The 26,348-nt window shown below is 35.8% G+C and overlaps 1 protein-coding gene across 2 annotated transcripts; it reads left to right on the top strand.

Annotated features, from left to right (window-relative positions):
• The first annotated feature begins 6,698 nt into the window (after positions 1-6,698).
• LOC135205529 (glyoxylate/hydroxypyruvate reductase A-like) lies at positions 6,699-25,080 on the top strand. Of its 2 annotated transcripts, none has more exons than XM_064236279.1 (9): positions 6,699-6,861; positions 9,367-9,485; positions 10,403-10,489; positions 11,173-11,295; positions 12,941-13,040; positions 14,523-14,619; positions 15,665-15,778; positions 16,849-17,005; positions 20,529-21,380. In XM_064236279.1, the coding sequence occupies exons 1-9, from the start codon at positions 6,750-6,752 to the stop codon at positions 20,601-20,603; spliced, it is 984 nt and encodes a 327-aa protein (XP_064092349.1). In that variant the 5' UTR covers positions 6,699-6,749; the 3' UTR covers positions 20,604-21,380. The 2 variants fall into 2 exon arrangements, with proteins under 2 accessions (XP_064092349.1, XP_064092350.1); XM_064236280.1 differs by lacking the exon at positions 20,529-21,380 and adding an exon at positions 24,963-25,080 and having other exon boundaries at positions 6,700-6,861.
• The last annotated feature ends 1,268 nt before the right edge of the window (positions 25,081-26,348 follow it).

Here is a 26,348-nt window from a genome sequence, read left to right as displayed (position 1 = left end):
GCTGGCAGCAAGTGACTAAAAAATGGCAGAAATACAACTAATTTAAGCTGGAAGAAAAAGATCAATAAGTGGCAGAAATAAAAACAAAGTCAAACTGATTGCAAGTGACTGATAAGGGATAAAGGTGTAAAATCCATCTTCAGTTGGTTGCAAGTGGTTGATGAGTGGCAGAAATACATTAAATGTCCTTCACAATTTGTGGATGATTTTTGGTCCCCAAGAATATAACATCAATCAACCAGCCCAGGGACTAACTTAGACTAGGCCACAGTTTTTTTACATACAGATGCATATTTTACGTATACTACATACTGATATTTATTACTTTACCATTAGAATTCGACCACATAATAGTCACAAACAATAATTTAGGATTCTAGGATGTACCTACATAAGGAAAGAGAAAAAGAGTCCATCTTCAATATATCAAACATTTCTTCTTAACTGATACGACTTGATTTTACTACAGGGTAATACGCACGCCCTCGTACAAAATAATATTTTTACCCTCACAGGAGTAATATTCTTGCCTTAATTGAAATAATATTCTCGCCCTCATACAAAATTATTCTCTCGCCCTCACAGGAGTATTCACAGAAGTAATATTCTCGTTCTGAAAGGAATAACATTCTCGCCCTCTTGGGAGTAATATTCTCACCCTCACAGAAGAAATATTCTCGTCATCTCAGGAGTTATATTCTTGCCCTCACAAGAAGGCCTTCACAGAAGTAACATTCTCGCCCTCTAAGGAATAATATTCTCACCCTCACAGGTGTAATATTCTTGCCAATGCAGTAGTTATATTCTTGCTCTCACAGGAGTAACATTCTCGCCCCATCAGGAATAATATTCTCACCCTCACAGGCATTATATTCTTACCATCATAAGAGTAATATTCTCACCCTCACAGGCATTATATTCTTACCATCATAAGAGTAATATTCTCACCCTCACAGGCATTATATTCTTACCATCATAAGAGTAATATTCTCGCCCTCACAGGCATTATATTCTTACCATCATAAGAGTAATATTCTCACCCTCAAAGGCATTATATTCTTACCATCATAAGAATAATATCTCACGCTCACAGCATTCTATTCTTACCAGCATAAGAGAATAATTCTCACCCTCACAGGCATATATTCTTACCATCATAAGAGTAATATTCTCACCCTCACAGGCATTATATTCTTACCATCATAAGAGTAATATTCTCACCCTCACAGGCATTATATTCTTACCATCATAAGAGTAATATTCTTGCTCTCACAGAAGCAACATTCTCGCCCTCACCAGAGTAACATTTTCACCTTCAAAGGAATAATATTCTCACCCTCACAGGAGTAGTGTACTTGCCCTAACAGAAGATATATTCTTGCCCTCAAAGGAGTAATATTCTCGCCCCCAGGGAGTTATATTCTTGCCCTCAAAATACTATTCTCGCCATCCTGGGAATAATATTCTCGCCCTCATAAAAGTAAGATTCTTGTCTTCACGGAAGTAATATTCTCGCCCTCAAAGGGGTTATGTTCTCATCCTCACAGAAATAATATTCTATCCCTAACAGAAGTAATATTCTCACCCTCACAGGAGTCAAATTCTCTCTCTCACAGGAATAATATTCTCTCCCTCAAAGGTGTAATATTCTTGCCAACAAAGGAGTAGTATTCTTGCACCCATAGGATTAATATTCTCACACTCACAGTAGTAATATTCTCACCCTCACTGGAGTAATATTCTCGTCCTAAACTGGAGTAATAATCTCGCCCTCCAAGAAGTAAAAGTCTCGCCCTCATAGGAGTAATATTCTCACTCTCAAAGCAACAACAACCTCGCCCTCACAGGAGTAATATTCTCGCCCTCACAGTTGTTACTTTCTTGCTCTTAAAGAAGTAACAGTCTCACCCTCACAGGAGTAATATTCTTGCCCTAACAGGAATGATATTCTCACTCTCCCAGGAACGATATTCTCGCCTTCCAAGGAGTAACAGTCTCACTGTCCTAGAAATAACATTCTCGCCATCACAAAAGTAATAGTCTCGCCTTCACAGTAGTAATATTCTCGTCCCCCACGGGAGTTACATTCTCGCCCCCACAGAAATAATATTCTCGCCCCACTCCCTCACAGAAATATTCTCGCCCTCACATTCTCAGAATGAAGAATGGAAAAGTCAGTCAGTTGACAACACGTTAAAGAAAACGCCAGCTCATGGACAACCATTGTTACTGTTAATGGAAACGGTCTTTTCGACCTCACGCGCACAAATAACGTCACTGATGATGGCTTATCTTGTCCACACTGTGGTTAGATGTAGAGACCGGAATCCAGACGTAAAAATATCCACACCTTTCTATTTAGAAAGTGTATGCTGGTTAATATCTGATGATAAGTCTGAAATTTTTTTACTGTTTTGTTATGTCTCACAGACGAATATGTAAGAAAAATAAATATTAATACTATTCTTTTTCATTTGTGGAAGCTTTGGATGTTTCTCAGCTATTGCTGCACGACGCTGGTCGTCGATTCATGTGCAAGTCAAGATCTAGAATTCTAGATAACATAGAGACAGACATTGGTGCAAACTGGCTCCTGTACTAATCCGCCGTCGGTTACCTATTATAAATTATTTTCGCTTTACTTTCCTACAAACTACGTTGTTGTTGTTCTTGTTGGTGGGATAGGAAAGTTCTATGGAAAAGCCTAAAATGGTCTGAAAAAGGTGTTTTGCTTTGAGTTAAAGACACAGGAATTTTAAGATAGGATATTTATGATTTATCTATTAGAATGAAAATGTAAAAAATAAATAAAGTGCCTGTTAAACAGTACAGAAAAATAATTTTTAATAAAATACACCGTATTTGTTTTAAGTTTCGTTTGTGAAACAAGGCTGTATTTGACCATAGACTTTAACACATTTTGATTTCTTTGGTGTACTGAATGTAAGCGCTATGTTTGTTCAATTATTCTGTGTTTCCACTTTATTTGTTTGTAAGGTGTTTTTACGTTGCATGGAACCAGTGGTTATTCAGCAACGGGACCAGTGGCTTTACGTGATTTCTGAACCACGTTGAGGGTGAACTTCTAACACCAGAAATACACATCTCTAACCCCTCAGTGGAATGTCAGAGAATCGAACTCGCAGCCACTGAGGTGGCAGGCCAAGATCATACCGATCATGCCACTGAGACGCTGTTTCCACTCATGGTTGAGAGTATATGAACATGTTTAATTTGTGTACTTTTCATTTAATCCTTGTCGTTAGTATGAATATTAATTACGAAGACCACTTCACGTTAAGTTAGGAATATAATGTTTACAACTTATGTGTGAGGGGGAATCTTGCAAGCATCTGAGTAAGCTGGAGGTCGGATCACACCTTGTTAATATTGTTCTCAACAAAATCCATTCATTCTGCTAGTTTTGATGGTATTTATGCTTAAGAGATTATCTGAAATATATACTACATACATTCATACTACCATTTAGTAGCAAATTACTTTTCACCGATGAATTTTACAGCTTTGCAATACACATTGCAATTTTTACATGTGAAAATGACTGATTTGAATGCATAATCAATTTGATTATTTTACAGTCACAGTGACAAACTTTCGAGAGGCACAGTTATAATGATGTCATAACTTTAATTCGTATAACGTCAAAAAGATCTTAGCAAAAATCCTAGGCCTAGTCTATAGCTCATGATTTAGTTGTCAGTGAACATTGGCCTAAATGAATGAATATGTCTATAACAACGATAACTGTCATTATATTGTGACTTTCAGTGTTTGTTCTCTCTAAAAGTAAGAAATTAAATGATGCAGTGGTAATTAAATTCTCATGTCAAATTACCAGATACGTTGTCAGCTTACCTTACGCTGGCAAATAAGACATAATTATAGCACCAATACCTACTATTATATTTGCAGCTTCTAAATATCTTTTTATGATAGTGATTGCAATTATGTCATTGCAACGATATATATAATACAGTGATCATTATTTTCTCAAGTTCACGTGTGAGCATATAACCTAGTGTTAGTTAGCCTAAGATATAGGTATAGTCATCTTAGTTACGGCACTAATTTGGATTCAACATCAATATAATTTTAACGTTATATTTCACTAGGAAGATGTAATCAAGATGCCTTTACACAAACACACACATATCTATATATATATATATATATATATATATATATATATATATATAATACGTTCTTGGCTAAAAATGTGTGACTTATAGGCCTTTTCACATTAAAATTTCACATATTTAAATCAAATATACATTTGCACTAACCGCTGATTATCAAATACATTGTATTTATTTCAGATCTTATGCACGTTGTTAGTATTCCCTGATGTATTGCTTACAGTTGATTTAATCCTGGTAAGCGCAAGTTTCGAGACGCCTGGATAAATGAAGATTTTCACTCTTGGCTGAAACTAGTTGAAGGAAAACCAGAAAGGGCTTTTTGCAGATTCTGCCACAAGGAACGAAATGCCGAATTGGCATATAGTACCAGAAGACATAACACAAGTAAAGCCCATCTACAAAATGAATGTGCAATTGAACTTGGACAGATAGAATTTAATGAAGAGGATGTTCCCCGACTCTGCTATAGTAGGTCAGGGCTTATTCGTGAAGCTTACAAAGTGTACATACAGACGTGATTAGAACCATGGGGTCAAAACTGCATCAAAAAGCCCTGTGAAAAAGTTGAGGACCAACAAATTTTCCGTCACCACGGATGAACCAACTCATGTGAGGCAGAACAACAAAGTCCTGAGCTGTAATTGTTAGGTTTTATGATTCCCATGAGCAGAAAATCACCGCAGCTGTGCTAGATCTTTTTAATATATATATATATATATATACATATATATATATATATATATCTATATATATATATATATATAATTATATATAATATATAGTATATATATATATATATATATATATAAGACAGATGATGTTCAAGGTTCATCTGGACAAAATTCATATTCTCTCCTAATAGATACGTTGGCAAAGCGTGATAATATTCCTCTCGGTAATCATAGGACTTGCAGTTGATGGTGCATCTAACATCACGAGGGACCATAATTCCTTGTACAGTAGACTCAAGATCTTATTGCTAGGGCATCCAAATGTATGTGTCATTCTAATCATTTGTTATTCAGAGGCTGCAAAAACCCTTCCTCGTCATTGTAAAAGTTTGTTGTACATAGTTTAAAAAGACAACATGGTTTAAAATTTTCACAGGAATTTGCAGCACTTAGCCTCACTAAATACTCCATCCTTGTCAAACTAGCTGGATTCCCTTGCACGAAGCCGTTGAAAGGGTTCTCGAACAGTGGAAACCTTTAACTTTGTACTTGAGCCAACCTGAGGACAGAGCGGCTGCTTACAGCAGAGCATCAGATATAAAGTTAAAAGGATCAGGGATTCAGGTTTTTATTTGTTTTTATTTTACCTTTTCAGATTCAATTTTGACAAAGTTTAACGAATTTAACTTAGGTTCTCAAAAAACCTCACACAGAATCCAATTGATATTTGACTGAGAAACAAAATACTGAGTACTTTTTGTCAGCCACACAGTCTTCAGAAATATCCTTCGAGAAATATTGATCCATGTAGTGTCAGTAACATTGTCCACTGAAACACCTTTACCCTGGAACAGAACTTCTCAGCTTCTTTTATCCAGAGTGCTTCTTCTATAAACCCTGAAATGGTGCAGGATGTTCAATACAGACGCGAAAGATGAGTTTTATATTTCCGTTTGTGTTGCAACCAGGAAAAAGTCTGGTCTTGACTTACAAGACATAGTTCAACTATGTCTTGTAAGTAACAAATATCGAGGAATTTTATGAAGGACTGGGAAATCTAGATGATGAAAGTTACGTCATATTTTCAGCACTATCAACTTTTCTCTCCATATTTTATCTTTACCAACATCAAACGCTAATGCTGAGGAAGTCTTCAGTAAGTTAAATCTTATAAAGACAAAGCTGATAAATTATATACAACTGCCACCAATTATTGCTCTCATAGCTGTGTCAGAGGAAGTAAAAAGATATGGTGGGTGTGGCCAGTACACAGTCAATGATGAGATGACTGAAGCTGTCAAAAATATGTATAAAGACTTCTTTTGAAACGGCCTAATGAACATTCTTTCGTAACATTTTTGAAATGACATTTTCTATTGACGCACACACACATATGTATATATATATATATATATATATATATATATATATATATATATATGTGTGTGTGTGTGTGTGTGTGTGTGTGGTGTGTGTATAACATTTTATTCTATGTCAGTATATTTATCTAACTTATTGTAATAACTATAAACTTGTTGTAAAAGACCCACGTTACTTTTTTCAACGTGAAATTATTCAAGTACCATTTAAGTTTTTCATCATCAAATTAAATGAGTATCGACTGTTGTTGAAAAGTTTTGATTCTTTTACCCTCTCGTCTAAAAAAATGAAATAAAAATCTACCTACATGTTTAAATAATATGAAGTAAAGATAGAAAGGGTCAATGTCTATCCTTATTTATCAGTAAAAAGATAAAATAAAATAAAAGCTACTAGCTGGGAATTCATGCCGCTAAGTGTTGAGCACTTACAATGTCAAGATAAAAAGCTTACATAGCTTGATGAACATCTCTCCAGAGTTCCATTGCATAACTGGCAACTGTCTGAGTACGTACGATGTCACTCAGTTTCTTCCAAGATGTCGAGGCGAAAGAACGCGGCTGTTATCGTGGTCTACCAGACAGTGCCGGGCCTTTTCGAAGCCTTGAAGGAGGCTTTACCCGACGCTGATATTAGGAATGCATCTCTGGGTAAGGGACGGGTAGTTCTAGTTGAATTTTAACCATTGACGCTCTGTGATTCTAACCCTATCTGATGCGATACAAGTGTTAGATATTTCAAACACCATAAATCAAACCACAGCCGCACTATCGACACATCATCAGCGGTAATTAAGTGTTAATCTAATATGATAAATTTGAAAGTTGCCCAAATGTCGTATATACTGCATGAACTTCCCTTGAAACTGACGCCACTGAAGCGAGAACACCGAGACTGAACTCTGAAGGCGGTTTCATTTCATCTGTCCACGAGTAACGATGCACCGTGGAACTCTCTTCTTGACTACTGATGAAGGTGGTGCTCGCGGCTGCAAAGGGATGATGTGATGGTACTTTAAAGAATCGTATAAACTCGTCTAACTGGTTTTCTGACTTCTGTTGCTGTTAACGTGCGTTTATGTTTGTCGATGTACACATGCTCAAACAAGTGGTGGCAGAGTTTCATAATGTTTGGTTTGCCTGCCTGACGCATAATTCATGCCTTATTAAGCTACTTTTTTTTTCAAAGATGGAAGAAATCTTATGTAATGATGTTAAACACAGTCACTGATATCTTTAGAGCTTCATGTTATGTACTTGTGTAAAATGATTTTCCATACAACAAAATTGACGTGAACAAAGCGAAGTGATAAAAAACGTCATATCACAACCACTGATATAAATTACCAAATAGATAGGAGACACTTATCACTAGTAGTATCGTACAAACATAGTCCTTAATGTAAAACTAATGTTAATTCATTTATATTTAGAAGAAATGAATAGCTACAGAAAGATCAACCCACGAAAGCTTTTATTAAAGTAAGGCTTTCTTAATGTATTCGTCAGTTTTGACTCCCACAGCTTTCCAACGTGTCCAGATGAAACAGGATGATATGCAATGAACTCGATAAAAAAAAGACTTAATTATATTCGTTTGATTTTTTCGACTTTTTGACTTGGAATAGCTAGGTCTGAGTAAATTATGTTAAGCAATTATGAAAAGGATAAGAAAAAAAGAGGACATGGTCAATAAAAAAAGAACGGTAATGATAAAATAAAGCAGATTAATATAGATATTGTCGATTTAAATATTCATTCACATTACGTATCTAAGAGTGTATACTGCTGAAAATAGACCTATTATGTGTGAAAATCATTAGTCAAATTTAGGCCCAGTAAATGATTATGCGACTAAACAGCTAGTTCCAAAATAGCTAGTTCCAAGATAGCTGGTCCAAAAGAGCTAATTCCAAAATAGCTGGTCCAAAAGAGCTAATTCCAAAATAACTAGCATACCAAAATAGCCAGTGTACCAAAATAGCTGGTCCAAGACAGCTAGTTCCAAAATAGCTAGTGCACAAAAAAGCGAGCAAAAAATGTGATATACTTTATTTAAAATTCATAAAACATTGATAAGGAATTCGTATGTGGTAACACCAATATCAAAACTTATCCAGTTAGGGTTTAGTTAGAACATTACACATATATTTAATCAGTATCTGATAATATAACTAATGCCACATAAGAATTCAAATTTTGAAACTTCTTTATTTTTGAGTCTTTGTTTTAACGTCTGAATCCTTCCATTAATTTCTTTGGCTTTTTTACTTGAAGTCTCCCTTTCGCCTGATAAATAAGCAGTCAACTAAGTTCTTTGCATAGTTTTTGTTTTGGGTTTCACCCCATTAAATGTGTCATGCAAATTATTTTATTGATTAAAGGGCAAAATTAGCTTAAGTGCACATTGCTATTAAAGAATATTGACGCCCTAATGTATTAGTTATCGGCTGTAGGAGACGAAAGTTCCTCCCTGGACAACTGGTTTTCGCGCTTGCCTGCCAATCCTGTGGTCCGAAGTTCGAATCCTGGCTCAGCCAATGCGGAATCAGAGGAATTTATTTCTGGTGAAGAAATCCATTTCTCGATATAGTGTGGTTCGCATCCCAAAATAAGCTGTAGGTACCGTTGCTAGGTGACCAATTGGTTCCTAGCCCCGTAAAAATATCTAATCCTTCGGGCCAGCCCTAGGAGAGCTGTTAATCAGCCCAGTGGTCTGGTAAAACTAAGATATACCTAGCTTTGTAGGAGACGAAATTACGACACCCTAGTACAGTACGATATGTTGGGTCAAGACTCGAGCGGCAGCAAAGCCAACTTCAAAATGCTTATGCTGTTTAGAAGCTAGAGTTGAAAATAAAATTGAAATTCATGGACGCGTCGGTATATATTTTCCTTACTTTGCAAAATAATTATCTTTGATATGTTGAATAAATCTACTTAATTCTAATGTAATTTATTTCAAGTATTGCACCTTTGAAAAGAAATATTATTTATTGTTACGTAAATAATCTGGCAATATTTCCAAAACGAACAATGAATTAAGATACTACGCCAATTCTTCGTTGGCTGACTGTACCTCTGAATCATTTGTCTCTTCTCGTTCAATTTTCTCGAGAGCAGATTAAACAATTAATTGTTCATATATACACACAGAAACGTCTGAGATAACAGGAGATGCCTCTGAACACTTGCGTCGCAAAGTCACTGCCAGTGAGCTGTCTGTGATGCAAGAAGCAGACATTCTCGTGCTGTACAGTTTCACTCTAATGCAGGTACGTGGAGTCGTGTTTAATTTATGATGGCCGGTAATAAAGTCACAGGGAAAAATTCATATTTCTTTGGGGTCATTATCTTTATGATTTTTGCAGTCTTTTATTGATGTTTTACGTTAATCCCCACCGTGCTTGTACTAAACACGCCGCAAAGGTGGATACATGGATACATACCGGGTTCAAACCCTTGAGGGCCACTATCTTGAAAAGATTAATGTGACTTTTTTTCCTGTGGTCCTTTTTATCTTGATTCGTCTGATTACAGGAGTTGGTAGAGTGAATGTATTTTAACAAACACACACACATTATATAATATATATATATATATATATATATAATATATATATATATATATATATATATATATATATTATATATATATATATACATATATATATATATATATATATATATATATATATAGAAAGTGCATTAAAATACATAAATACATATAAATATATATGTATGTATATATATTTAAAAATGTGTTTTTCTGTGGAGGTGAGAATCTTGATTGCTTGTTTGTATTTTGTTTGTATGGTGTTTTTACGTTGCATGGAACCAGTGGTTATTCAGCAACGGGATCAACGGCTTTACGTGACTTCCGAACCACGTCGAGAGTGAACTTCTATCACCAGAAATACACATCTCTCACTCCTGAATTGAATGGCCGAGAATCGAACCAGCGACCACCGAGGTGGGACGCTGATACCATACCAACCACGCCGCTGAGGCGCTGTGTGAGAATCTTGAGGACAAACCAATTAAAACAAGTCCTTATTCTTATCTCTTAGTGTTCTCTTCCTACAGAAAGTAGTAACTGGTTTTCCATCAATAGGAGCAATTAACAAGTCTCGTACTTAACAACTAGAGGCTACTTCGTTCTTTTTATTTTCACGTGGGATTCTTGGTTCCAGGTCACTCAAGACTTGCCCAAACTGAAATGGGCGCAACTCTGCGACACCGGACCCGGCCACATACTCCGCACTCTTCGGAAGGATAAGGTAAAGAGAAGGTTGTTCATATATATAATATATATATGAACAAGTAATATATATATATATATAGATATATATATATATATATATATATATATATATATATATATATCTATTATATATATATATATATCTATATATATATATATATATATATATATATAAATATAATATATACATATATATGTATATATAATATTTATGTATATATAAATCTAATATATTATATATTATATAATATATATATATAGAGATACGATATATTATATAAATATTAATATATACGTAATATATCCTGTATATATAAATTGTATATATATATAATATATATATGATATATATATAATATAATAAATATATATATATATATATATATATATATTGATCTATATATATATATATATCTATATAATAATTACTATATATATTAATATAAAATAAAAAAAAATATTATATTGTATATATATATATGTATATATAGATATATATAATATATATATATGTTATATATATATATAATAATAATATTATATATAAATATAATATATACGTACATATATATGTATATATAATATTTATATATATATAATATATATTATGCATAATATGTATTTATTATGTATATACATCATATGCATATACCTACGAGTTACGAACACAGCTAGCATATAATTTTCCCCTTCCATCAGCCTGCGCCTTCTTACGTCATGACGCGCAACGTCTCCAAGGGGATCGGGCGCCTCATGGCCGAGCACGTCATCGGTCAGGTCATCTGCCACGAGAGGTCGTGGCACCTACTTCGGGAGAACCAGGTCAGAATACAGAAAACGGGGATTCAGTCGGTCATCTGAGGGTTTCATTTTCATCGCATTTCATGCAGTCATCCGCTATTCATTCATGGTTCAAGATTTCATTCGAATACCAGACTTTTGGCAATATTCCACTGTTCATTCTGTATTGAACGTTTCATTCTATTTCCACGGAATTGATTCAATATCCTACTATATCATTCAAAATATCTCAATTTTTTAAAGTAAATTGTATTTTTCCCTATACAAACCTGAGGACCTTTCCATAAGGAAGAAAGAAAGAAAGAAAGAAAGAAGGTAATTCCTTATGTAAAGGACCAAGGGTTTGTATATCGTGTAGGAACAAATCACAATTTTTGAAAGTAAATTGTATTTTCCCTAACTATACAAACCTGAGGTCCTTTACATAAGGAATTACTTCCTTTCTTCCTTATGTAAAGGACCAAAAGGATTGTATGTCGTTTAGGAACAATCCACAAGTTATCCTACATTCAGCATTTTATTCTGATCTCAGTTCTCAGACTATCTCTTCAATATTCCACAACTGAAATGTTCAATGTATTCTGTGCTTTATTTTAATTCCTGAGCTCTTTCAATATCTTAGTATTCATTCTACATTCAAATTTTCATTCTAATTCCAGAGAGTTTATCCAGTATCCCCCCATTCATTCTACATTTCATTCTAATTTCAGGGAGCTCCTTAACATCCCACTATTCATTCTACATTCAACATTTCATTCCAGTTCTAGAGTTCATTCAATATCCCAAAATACACTCTGCATTCAACATTTCACTTTAACGCCACAGAGCTAAGTCAATATTTCAGAATTCACTCCAAATTTCATTCTCATCCCAGACTGGCCTTCAACATTCTACAATTCGAATGTTTAATGTATTCAACATTTTATTTCAGTTCCTGAGGGTTCAATCGATATCTTACCATTCATTCCAAATTCACCTTTTCGTTCTTGTTCCAGACAGTTCATTCTATATCCCACAATTAACTCTAAATTCGTGATTTCTGTCTAATTCCAGAGACTTCAATCAGTACTCCTTGATTCATTCTAGATTCAAAATTCCATTCTGATTCACTTCATCTCTGAGGCCTGAGATGTTACTGACAACACTCACCTTTATTCCACACCAACTCATATCCCCAGAAGCTTAAAATAGATAGTTTAAAGAACGTGAATGGCTGTTTTTTTTCTTTGAATTTTAGTTTCCCACCTTCCTCCTCAAATGGCTCCGTAGGGAGGTAGTACCGTCAGTACACTTCAAGGGGTGCACTGTGAGCATTACTAAAGGGTCTTTGCAGCGTCCCTTCGGCCCCTAGCTGCAACCCCTTTCATTCCTTTAATTATAAATTATACCTCTATCCATCTTATCTTTCTCCCATCTTGCTATCCACTCTCTCCTGTCACACCTTTCAAACCTACCTATACTGTCAATTTCGTTTTCAGCGCTGAATGACCTCGTAGGTCCCAGTGCACGGCCTTTGGCCTAAACTCTATATTCCATTCCACTTCAAAAGGCAACCCCCTTTTCACAAAGTTGGGCAACTGGGTTTATTCTATCCTTATCTAAGCTGAGCTCCTTCCTTATGGAGAACAACGCAATTGCTCCTCCCAACTCACAGATTCCTTTTCAGCTTCGGAGGAAGTACGAACAGAGGAACAAATTCACTTTGTATCGGAGTCTCAGTCAGATCACCGTAGGCTTCCTTGGGCTTGGCCCCATGGCACTGGAAAGTAAGTAGACGAGGAGAGAGAGAGAGAGAGAGAGAGAGAGAGAGAGAGAGAGAGAGAGAGAGAGAGAGAGTGGGAGACCACATGAGGGAAAAAAGGTGTATGATTTTGCGTATATATGTACGTATATACATAATGCACACGCACACACACACACACACACACACACACATATATATATATATATATATATATATATATATATATATATAAGAAATCTCTCTCTCTCTCTCTCTCTCTTCTCTCTCTCTCTCTCTCTCTCTCTCTCTATATATATATATAACTATTATATAATAAATATATAATATTATATATAAATATAAATATATATTATATATATAATATATATTATATAAAATTATATATATATACATATATATATTACATAAATATTTGTATTATATATATATATATATTTTATCACATCACCATGATTCATATATACGCATTATGCTACAAATATCCTTTAATATCTAATTCTCTCTATCTCGGAATTAATGTATTTTCATATATGTTAACCGAAAGGGAATTTTTTAGTTGATAAGAAATTCGTCGGCTCATGGGCGCGAACCACGGAACCAAGAACGTCCTGAATTCTTGGTTCCGTGGTCAGCGGCCATGAGACGACGAACTTCTTATCATCTAAAAAATTCCCCTTCGGTTACCATATAGGAAAATATTTTAATTCCCAGGTAGAGCGAATTAGATATTAAAGGACATTTGTAGCTTAATGCATGGATATATATTCGCTTTACCATTCTTTCATAAAAACTACGTAACTACATCATATCCTCAGTCTGTAAAAGGACTACCATATAATATCTCTTGTTTATAAAACTGCGCAATATCTGTGGTATTCTATTACGAAGGCGCAAGAGTATTTTATTATATTACAACACAATATCCCTTCAATACACGAATCACGACATAAAAATCCCTATGTATACGTAAAACTGCAGCCTCATGTTTCTGAATTTCTAAATTACAAAATACTTAAAAAACTTATTTTCCGTTAGCAAAATTGTCACATGTTCCTTTTATCTATATTTAGTAAAATTCCTGTTTTCCACACAATGACCTCTAAACTAGACCTTTCTGTCATACAACATTACCAAAGTTGTCCAGTCAGTTCTAACATTAATGTCAAGTTTGGTTGAAGGATGAGCTGTTCATAGAATGAAATGACATCATACCAATAGGAATTCACTAAATGAAATAACTATTCATGACAGAAAATCATTCATTAAATGAAATGACAACATAACAATAGGAATTCCCTAAGTAAAATAACTGTTCATGAGAGATGATGATTCATTAAATGAAATATCGACATAACGATAGGAATTCTATAAATAAAATGAATCACTGTTCATGAAAGAAAATAATTCACTAAATGAAATGACAACATAACAATAGGAATCCTATAAATACACTTAATGTTTCCTACTTACGTTTACTTTTCTTCTTCTTCTTCTTCTTCGTCAGTGGCTGCGTCTTTGAAGCACTTTGGGAGTCGGGTACACGGGTTCTCTAAAAGACCCAAAGGACCAGCAGAGAGATCACCGCTCATCGATAAGTTCTGGTAAAGAGATTGAACATCTTATTAAAAAACCAAGAATGAACTAATGATAAAAATGATATTAACATCTTAAAACCTAGAACGATGTAATGATAAAAATGATATTGACGTATTAAACCTTTTGTTATGTAAATAATCAGTCATTTAATTTGACATTATTAAAAAAACAACGTTTTCATAATTATTTTGGTGTAAAGACAAAATTATTTTTCATCATAAAAATAAATAGTAATTCTTTAAAAGAAATGATCTCCTCTTGAATAATACAAGAGATATTTGTAAATACTTTTTAGCATTATGAAAATGTATGCGCATTAATATTATTATATATATATATATATATATATATATATATATATATATATAATATATATATATATATATATATATATATATATAATATATATAATAATATATATATACTATATATATATATATATATATATATATATATAATATATATATATATCTACATATATATATAGATATATATATATATATATATATATATGTATATACATACATACATATATATATATATATATATATATATATAATATATATATATATATATATATATGGTTAGCATTCAAACATTTTCATGAACATTTCCCTGTCATAAACATACATCAAAATCTCGGCAAAAGTTTTCCAATCATAATAAAATTCATCAACATTTAGGCAAACATTTTCCTCCCATCCATTCTCACGAGCACATTATATTTTGTCTGTCCTATACACGCGCGCACGCACGCACTCATCTCGAATAGACTTTCTCCCACAAGATCCCTCTTTCTCGTCTGTTTTAATAATAATATAATAGCAAAGAAAAAATAATAAACCACTGATGAGGCGAAACTCTTAGTTTTTGTACTTTTGTATCTTACATAGTAATATAGTGTACTATATAATTGTAGATATTCATTACACAATAATAATAATAATAAGAATAATAATAATAATATAATAATAATAATAATAATAATAATAATAATAAAATCTTTTATTACACAACAACAACAACAATAATAATAATTTTATCTTCCAGGCATGGTGACCAACTGCCCTCCTTACTGGGTGAAATAGACTACATCGTGGCCGTCCTTCCATCAACGCCCGAGACAAAGGGTCTGCTGGGGAAAGATGTCCTCAAACACGCTAAGTAAATACACGCCTCTTCCACTATACATTCCAATGGCTGTGTAGAATTAGCATGCGTGTTATCTCTCCGCCATAGTAGAGTCACATCAACCGTGCATTTGATGTCTAGGTCAGTCCCTGACGACGCTCCTGGTTGGCTGTTGATATGCCAATCACAGGGCTGGAAACTCTCAGTCTCTCTCGAGAATTCACATAGGCAGGATGTATGTTCCACCTCTTCTGAAAGGCGTATACTTCAGGAGAGGTGGAACATAGATCCTACCCATGTGAACTCTCGAGAGTGACCGAGAGTTTCCAGTCCTGTGATTGGCTTATCAACAGCCAATCAGGAGCGTCGTCAGGGACTGGCCTAGAGATCAAATGCACGGTTGATGTGAATCTATTATAGCCTGGATTATGAACAAGCAACTCACAGGGAAAAATAAAAGGTGTGTCAAGCTGCAGGATACGGGTATTTGCTGGGCATTTTATCCTGTGGAGTAGTTTGCCTACTGTAGTCGTAGAATCTACTGATCTCCGAATATTCCAGCGAGGAGCGAATTCACTCCTAACTCTTCTGATCTCTCCTGAATTTCAGGTGTGTCAAAATGGAATGGGAGATAGAATTTAGGCCAACAGTCAAGCGCTGGGACCTGTGAGGTCATTCAGCGCTGAAAAGGAAATTGAAATTAGATAGGTTTGAAAGATATCCAATTGTTAGGAAAGGTTAGACAGAAAGATATAAGGAAGAAAATATGGACGGAGGTACAGTGAAAGGAATGAAATGGGTTGTAAGTAAGGGCCGAAGGGACGCTGTCAAGAACCTTAAGTAATGCCTACAGTGCACCGCATGAGGCGCACTGACGGCACTACCCCACTATGGGGTTTAGGTGTATCGGTTTTATTATATATACCCTTTTGTTATTATCTATTTCTTTTTCACCTTTTCCAATAAGCTGCCTCCCCTATGGAGGCCTCTTGGGTTTTGAGTCTGTAGGCCGACTCTGTCCATAAGGGCTTCTCACTGGAGACTTGATGAGAGAAAGAAAGAAGTCGCACACCACTGAAACCCACCATTTATTCTTCCTGAAGGAGGAGCCCGGTTCTCATCAACGTGGGGCGGGGCGATCTCATAAGCGAGGGCGACCTACTCAAGGCCCTTGACGTCGGGTGGATCTCACACGCCATGTTGGACGTCTTCGAGAAAGAGCCTCTCCCTGGGGAGAGCGCCCTCTGGGAGCATCCAAAGGTAGGCTCAAAAGAGGTTTTCTTTTCGTCCACTAACTTTGATTCGTGTCATGTACCGACTGAAGTTTTTTTTAATTTACATACTGACAAAACGTTTTCTACTTGATCACTGTCGTAATGATTGCACTGCGAAGCTGCGCTGACTGTCCTAAAATGAAGAAGAGAAAAGAATATATATGTATATATATGTATATATCTTTATAGTATATATTATATAAAATATATATATATATATATATATATATATATAGAATATATATATGATATATATATATTATAAATATATGATAATATAGATATATATATATATATATATATATATGTGTGTATAAAACCTCCAGGGGATGTCCATGATACAACGATTAAAACATCAATTTATTCTAAGAAACGTTTCGCACATGAAATTCTCTGTGCATCATCAGTCTGTGAAAGATAGAGACACATTTATAAATAACAAACAATAAAAGTGTAAACAGGAATTCACATATATTAAAAATAGTCTTAAAATTACATAAAAGAACAAAGTAAAAATGAAAAAACAGGTTAAAAAGAGACTGCTTAAACACCAACCGTTCATTGTGAGGAGAGAAGATGGAATGAACTACGACAAGTTAAAAGTAACGACTTCAACTATGCCAGGTACAGAGTTGCTGAGGACGTGTTACTGTTAAGAGAGGGTCAGATATTGCTCTCACTTGGGCTTCAGCTTTCGCACTGGTCAGAGAATAAAGCAACCTGAATTTTCCAACATCAGAAATCATGCTTTTAATTGCAAAATTGAAATACAAAAAGAACAGTTTTCCATAATAGACCATGTCAAACATCCTGACCATTTAACCACCCTTGAGTCTTTATATATCAAGAGGCTTGTTCCCTCTCTTAACAGTAACACGTCCTCAGCAACTCTGTACCTGGCATAGTTGAAGTCGTTACTTTTAACTTGTAGTTCATTCCATCTTCTCTCCTCACAATGAACGGTTGGTGTTTAAGCAGTCTCTTTTTAACCTGTTTTTTCATTTTTACTTTGTTCTTTTATGTAATTTTAAGACTATTTTTAATATATGTGAATTCCTGTTTACACTTTTATTGTTTGTTATTTATAAATGTGTCTCTATCTTTCACAGACTGATGATGCACAGAGAATTTCACGTGCGAAACGTTTCTTAGAATAAATTGATGTTTTAATCGTTGTATCATGGACATCCCCTGGAGGTTTTATATGTGTATTCACTGACCTGCTATATATGTATATATTTACACACACACACACACGTGTGCGTGCATACGTTCCAAAGACATCAACGCTGAGAGAGAGAGAGAGAGAGAGAGAGAAGAAATATTTAAGAATAATTTCATATGATGATATACTTGTAAATAATTAATACTATACATACAAACGCACATCAACACACACACACACACACACACAGATTTACGCAAAGCGCCGCAGCCTTGTCCAATGTTGACGTATTGCATCGAGGTGGCAGAAATGACAAACTAACCTGACTAAACCATTTGCGTCATATGTAAACCCATGCTAAAGGAAGTCCCTTAGCATGGGTTTCAACTTTCTGGTAGGGTTACGGAATGGTTAACAGAACGTTCACAAAGTGAACCTTAAATAGATTTTGTCTACTTAAAGAAAAAAGTAACACTGGCTTTTGACACCTCCTTGCCAAACCAACCTCCTATTTGAATGTTTTCTGAGCATAATGTACATTGATATGGAAGGTTTCCCAAGCATCGTTTCCTCTTCTTACAACAGGAATCTGTTGGGAATGCATTATTATTATTATTATTATTATTATTATTATTATTGATTATTATTACCAGCAATTTTGCAATTTACACCAGCCATTACTAGCAATTTGCAATTTACCAGCCCTTACTAAAAGCATATTCATCTGCTGTTATAAGTGACTCTCTGGTGTTTTTTTAACCATTATTTTATGATAAATTCGTAAAGTACACAAGTCTAAGGGCAGAACCAGCTCCGTTTCAGGGAATCCCTTCTCACCCCCTTCGGAGGTGGGCTGGGGAGGTAGTATGAAAACACATTATAACCCTGCCAAGTTTCATGCCCATTGGACCAGTCCTTTGGCCATGATTGAATGACAGACAGACGGACAGACAGAACGCCCATTATAATATAGTAAGATTATTATTACTTTTATTCGTTTCTCGTTGAAAAATTGATTTATTGTAATATTACAAGTGACTGGCTTGCACAGATTTTCAATCTGAGTGGAGAATGAATACAATCACTTTGGAGGGAAATTCTGCTGATTGAGTGTCAAAGAGACTAACACTCAAAGGAGAAAGATAATGAATTCCTTCAAATGGAAATATACTCGTTGAGGTTCAAAGGAGAAAGGGTACAGTACAGTACAGTATCACTCCGAAAGGAGAATAATACCGATTCAGTCATATGGGAGAGACTTAGCAATGGCCTTCACCACAAAATCTGTTGTCACTCAGATGAGAGTACACCATATTGCTTTCACGAAAGGATGCACAGACTCATTCTCAAGAGAGAAAAGCACGGACCAGCCTCTTGAAAAAATCTGCCTGCATCACGAAAAGCGAAAATAACACCAAAATTAGAATTCTGAAGAGAATGTCTAGGCAGATCGAAAGTCACTCAATCTTTATGCTTAACAGACAGAATCTATGATACTTTAAGATTAGTAACTCATTTTCCTGCCAATACAGTGTACAAAGGTTTCCGCTTAAGACAGTGATAACCTATTACCGAAATGCTGCAACTTGCAAATTCTGACTTGGTGCTGTTGATAAAGTAGTTCCTGCAGCTCGTAGGACTAACTTGCCGCACGGAGGCCTTGGCATTACGGTATTAATGGATAACACTGTAAAACTGAGTTAAAGTAAACTTGTATTATCCAGACTAAGAACTCAAAGGGTAATGTTAATCAACAAAATTGTCTTCATATACCATAATTATTTCAAAATTGTTAAGCCCTCCATAACTTACAAGAAGCACAGATCCATTCACCCTCTTCCATCCTTACTAACCCACACTGTCTTCCTCTCAGTTCTTCCAAAAGCTGTTTTACTTTCTCAACAAAATACTACGTACACCTTCCCTGTTAGACTTCGTAACATTAGGTTCCTATAATTCCTAGTTACCTCTTTCGCCTATATCCTTATTAAATGAATTATTCCTTTGAATCTCCTCCTTTTCATGACATACCTTACTTCAACTCTTGACATTTTTCCAATTCTTCATCTTCTGAAGTGCTATCCATCTTGCCTGAGTGTGACTGAACTAATTTTCTAATGATTATAATGCAGTACAATAGTCCAAATAATCCAGTCTCTTTTGATTAACAGACGGTTTTTTGTCCAACTAAACGTGCTTGCTCCCACCCTCTTCAATATTTATATAAATGACCAACCTCATTTTAAAGACATACGCCATTTTTTATACGCCAACGATCTCTGCCTCGCAACCCAAGACAAGTCATTTGGAACCACTGAACTCTGTCTTACCAATGCCTTTTCAGACTGTCGGATTACTACAAATCCAATTTCCTGAATACCAATCCAGGAAAAACACAAGTCTACGCTTTCCATCTTAAAAACCCCTTTGCGCAAAGAGAGCTGGAGATAATCTGGGAGGGTAGGTGGCTAGACAACAACCAATACCCAGTTTGTACCTGGATATCACTCTTAATCCGACTCTCTCATTCAGAGGGCATGTACAGAACCTGAAGGCAAAACTCTCAAAAAGGAAAAACCTCATGAGGCAGTTGGTGACTTCACAGTGGGGGACAAACTCATGCATACTGTGAAAATGAACACTAGCACTTTGCTACACCACTTCTGGGTTCTGCTCCCCAGTTTGGAAACCATCATGCCATGCGAGCAATGTGGACGCTGAGCTGAATGAGTCGTGTCGACCCATCACTGGCTTGCACAAACCAACACTGCTACCACTGGTCTATAGACTGGCAGGTATCGCACCACTACACATCCGCCATCACTGTCAATCAAGAACCCAGAAATACCTACAAGAAACTTACAATATCACCACCAAGAAGTGACGAGACGTTTCCAGTCGAGAAAAAGCTTCATGACGGTTGAAAGCCTGCAACCTAAGGATGCCACAAAGTACAGGGTAGACAATGGAAGTCATACAACCAACTTCCAGAAGCTATCGCAGTCCAAGAACCCTGGGAATCAATGCCCTTGGGTACTAGCTTACCAAGGAAGGAATGGAGAACACTGAACAGGGCTCGCAGTGGCGTGGGAGAATGAGGGATAACCTCCACAAGTGGGGCCACATTCTCTCAACCAATTGTCCACGTGGCCATCAAGTCCAAACCATGACTCATATCCGGACCAACTGTGGATTGCTCTACAATGCTAATGAAATCCCCAAAAATGGCTTACCTGCTGGCGCGACAAGATATGAAGGGCTCTTCAGATAACTGCTGTCGAATAACAATACTGAATGACAATGGCAATGAGATTAAAGCAAGAATAATTTATGAAAGTTTTAAATTATCTCTAAACACTTACTGTTATTAGGATAACATCAGTAATAAGAAAGATTCAAAATGTCCTTATTAACCAGTGCTAACGGAAGTGAATAATTATAGTATCTGGAAATCTCCACATAAAATTTCATGATTTTTCCGAGAGATATTTTCGTATTGAGAACCTTTCGCAGATGGTCTTTGCTGCCACACACAATGAATAGAAGATTTCCTATTTTTATTGATGGCCGTCAATCGAACCGTCTATCTATAACACAGAAAGACATCCTATCCTCTTGCGTACATAGTAGGTTCCTCAGAATGTTCAACATCTTGAAGGTTTTAGTAATTTACTGACTACAGATTACCTGAAAGATTTTTTACATTTAGCAGAACAATTTAGAATTATTACTTCTGAAAGCAGTGGCACGTTCCATATGCATTTCGTAATTCAGTCAACGAAGTTAACCAACGTTGGTCTGGTCAGTAGTTGGATGCATGACCACCAGGAACGCCTGTCCACGAGCATCAGTTGGGTAGGACTTGGAGTCAGCAACCTCATCCCCACGGGACTTGTTGAAAACTGCAAGGGGAGAATGTGTATTTATATTATATATATATATATATATATATATATATATATATATATATATATATATATATATATATATACATATTTACTTGGTCTTTACTGTAGTCACCACCTAACTAGTGACCAGACCCAACCGCTGTTAACTTCGCTATAAATTACCAGCGGCACACAGAACATGCTACTGCCTTCTGCCGTAATAATGCTAAATCTTCCAGAGTAATCTGCAGGACAATTAAACACTAAACCCCTTCATAAATTTAACTGACAATCTGACAAACCTCTATGCACACAAGAATCTGTCAGATATAAAGACTGGACACCTTCTAAACGGAATGTTTCCCAGCATACGCCGTTTGTCAGTCTTTGTTCCACAAATACCTCCCAAGGAAATCGTGGGTAATTCTACAGAATAATTCCGCACGGACTGCAAGGAACGTAACCGCGGATACGACATCCACTAGGGATTGGGGCGTCCAATGTATTTCGCCGTGCTTAGTACTGGTCCCCGGGGGTTAATTACAGTCGTCCGAATAAATATTACTTTAAATTCTTGTTCAGGAGGTAAAACTGCATAGAAAACCGCAACTGCCACTGCCGGTCTAGGCCGCCGCGGAATAGTACTGTAGATCTACCAAATCGTGGAATGTTGTGGTGTTTCTCAGGTACTGTAAATCATTTCCAGCTTGAACTGGCTATCAGGCACAACATGAATGAATCTTTTCCATTTTTAACGTCGCCGTAGTGTCAATATAGCTGTTTAAAGGTATCTAAAAAAGAAAACATAAATAGGCGTTTAAAGGGGATCTGAAGCGTAAAGAAAACAGTATTCTAAACAAGTGTTTAAAGTAAGCTGAAACCTTTAAAAAAGTATATAATATAGATAGGTGTATGAAAGTAATCTGAAATATAAAAAAGGATTATATAAATAGGAGTTTAAAGGTATATAATCTCAAACCTTAAACAAGATATAAATAGGTGTTTAAAGGTAATCTGAAACCTTAAAAAAAGTAATATAGATAGGTGTCTAAAAGTAATCTGAAACATAAAAAAGAATATGTAAATATGCGTTTAAAAGAATATAATCTGTAACTTTAAAAAATTTATATAAATAGGTGTTTAAAAGTAATCTGAAACCTGAAAAAAAGTAATATAGTAATCTGAAACATAAAAGAATTATATAAATAGGCGTTTAAAAGGTATATATAAATTGAAACCTTAAAAAAAGTAATATAAATAGGTGTTTAAAGGTAACATGAAACTAAAGAAAAAAAAACTTGCCTCAATCTCACAGCCATTGTCACTTACTGTTGTTATTCGACAAGATTTGGCAACAATTCATAAGAGAATTTGTATTGTATCGTCAGCGATCAATTCAAGTCACGTCCAAGCAGGAGCATAGAAAGCAGGCAAGTGTTTATGGACTGAGGCCAGGGACGCAGAGACTGATCCAAGTTCAAAGTAGAATGACGCTGGCTGAAGCCCTAAACAGATAGAAAACACCACTAAAGATGGTATTTCAGAAGAAAAAACTGCTTAAGTTGTTAATTATACACTTATAAGGCAGTAGTCCGGTTAAATTGTTCATTACTAGCATCCCCGATGAAATATTTTCTTAACAATAATAATGAAAAAATACGCATGGTATCATGAGTCTTGAAATGGAAACACAAATCCACAGTTCTGTATAGGTCCAAAATTTGAAAATAAATCTAAACAGAGAACTTTCGGGAATCTGTACCTAGGATACATAACAGTTGATTTGTTTCTTCAATAATAATAATAATAATAATAATAATTGGTGATTCAGTGGCAAAAACCCTCCACTGGAGTCTGTGCAAGAAACATCAGCTACCTTGCAGTAATAAGTGGTACGAGCACCAACCTGAGGGAGTGATAGAAAACGATCAGGCAAAGATCCTCTGGGACTAAGGTTTCAGAACAGATAGGGTGATACGTGCAAATAGATCAGACGTGACGTTGATTGACAAAACCAAGAAGAAAGTATCACTCATTGATGTCGCAATACCATGGGACACCAGAGTTAAGAAGAAAGAGAGGGGAAAAATGGATAAGTATCAAGACCTGAAAATAAAAATAAGAAAGATATGGGATATAACAGTGGAAATTGTACCAATAATCATAGGAACACTAGGCGGGATCCCAAGACCCCTGAAAAGGAATCTAGAAAAACTAGAGGTTGAAGTAGCTCCAAGACTCATGCAGAAGAGTGTGATCCTAGAAACGGCGCACATAGTAAGAAAAGTGATGGACTCCAAAGGAGGCAGGATGCAACCCGGAACCCCACATTGTAAATACCACCCAGTCGAATTGGAGGACTGTGATAGACGGCCCCCGGCCACCCCCCCCCCCCCCCACACCCCCCCCAAAAAAAAAAAACCCCAAAAAAAAAAAAAAAAAAAAAAAAAACATAAACAAAATTAAACACTAATATTAATAACTATGACTGTGCATGACAACAAGATCAATTTTGTGTTTATAATTTATAGCCAACTCGCACTGCAGGTGAAAAATGAGACCTGGAAATCTTCACATTTCACTGAACTACTGTTTGGCCGAGGGATTTTTTCTCAAGAGATTGATTCATTGATTCTGTCTATTAAAACTGGCGTCGCAGTATTTAGGTTCTGACGGCGTAATAAATTTAAATAGAAAACTAAAAATAAATAAATAAGTTTGCAAAGAATTTCACATAAGAATATCTAAAAAAATATATATGTATATAATCATATCTGTGCGAATGTATCATCAATACGTACACTTTACACATGTATAATTTAAACTTTGTTGAGGAGGCCCACCTCCCACACAAAGATATACGTATAACTGCTCTATATTACAATCCTCAGCGAGAGTTGTAGCCAGAATGCAATGACCTCTGTCACGCCCCAAGGACAGGAACCTATGTCTCAAATTCCCAAGGCTGGGACATTCGACCAGCAAATGTCTCACAGTCAAGGGCGCAGTACCTACAGTCATCGCAAATCGAAGGTTCGTAGGGCCATACGATCTTCGGCGTTATGGTCAGAATAAACTCTCTCTCTATTCAGACTCGTCCGTGGAGTGTGATCTACTGAAAATGGTTAGTTTGGGGAATACTCAAGTTCATACAGTAGCCTTTCTTTCTGAGGGCGAGTAGAAGCTGGCTTACTTACTGAACACAGGCATAGTTAGAAATAGAATCAGTGAACAAAGGAATTCACCATTTTTAAGAAACCCATCTCACAAGGGGAAACAGCAAATGATCAAAGTTTTACGAATACAATCAAACTGGTGCAAATAATAATTTGTCATAATAATTATAATAAAAGTACCACGTAATACAATCAGCACCAGACGCAGATCGTGATCTAGAATGGGAAAATCGTAAAGTACAAAGACCACACAAAAACAAAATGCATTATTTCTACAGGTAGATCAAATGAGATTTGTAACATAACGTTTGAGGACAATGCAAACTAAGGTTTACCGCATCCATTTTGAAGAGCACCGCCAACGTAAGTTGACGGATAGTCTGACAGCCAAGATTCAAAGCAAAATATCCGATGTATAACAGATGGATCTGCTGCATCCTTTCCTCCTTAGAAATATCCTAACTATAACAGATGGATCTCCTACATTTCTTTTCTTCCTTCTGTGTTATATTGTTTCCCTTGATTTGAATCCTATGTAACATTGTCCTCCTCAGCCTGGCCTACTGCAGCTGCTTACTTTGCCTCTCCCCCACCCACCCGGGCAACCCATCCCACAAGCTTAACTGTGGTTGACATGGTCGCTAGAAAGAAATTAAGCTCCTTGTAATAAACGGACTTTCTTCTTCTTCTCATATAATCCCTGTTATATACTAAGTCCTCACCACAAGTCTGCACTGCATCACAAAGAATGATGTGAACCTGACATTACATTCCTGACAATTCATTACCACCTTACTCAGCTTCAAACAACTGTCAACGTACAGCCGAGCCCGCCAATACCAACCCCAACTCCCCTCCTCCGCCACACTCATGGTCAGTCTTTGATTATGATTTTTCATTCGCTGGATAAATGGTGGATTGTGATCAGACAACACTAACATTTCTTCATTTCTAGGTCTATTCACATACACTTCAAACTTTTTCAATGCTGTGATTAAGGCTAAAGTTTCTTTCTAGATTGTCGAGTATACTTTCTGATTCACTTGCACACAGAATCCCCGCTCTATCTCCCCCCGAATTCCTTCCCATCCCAGATGCCAA

The sequence above is a fragment of the Macrobrachium nipponense genome, chromosome 24 (genome assembly GCF_015104395.2).
Source record: "Macrobrachium nipponense isolate FS-2020 chromosome 24, ASM1510439v2, whole genome shotgun sequence".
Taxonomy (NCBI): domain Eukaryota; kingdom Metazoa; phylum Arthropoda; class Malacostraca; order Decapoda; family Palaemonidae; genus Macrobrachium; species Macrobrachium nipponense.
The sequence above is the reverse complement of the archived record's forward strand: the minus strand, read 5'-3'. Positions and strand labels throughout refer to the sequence as shown.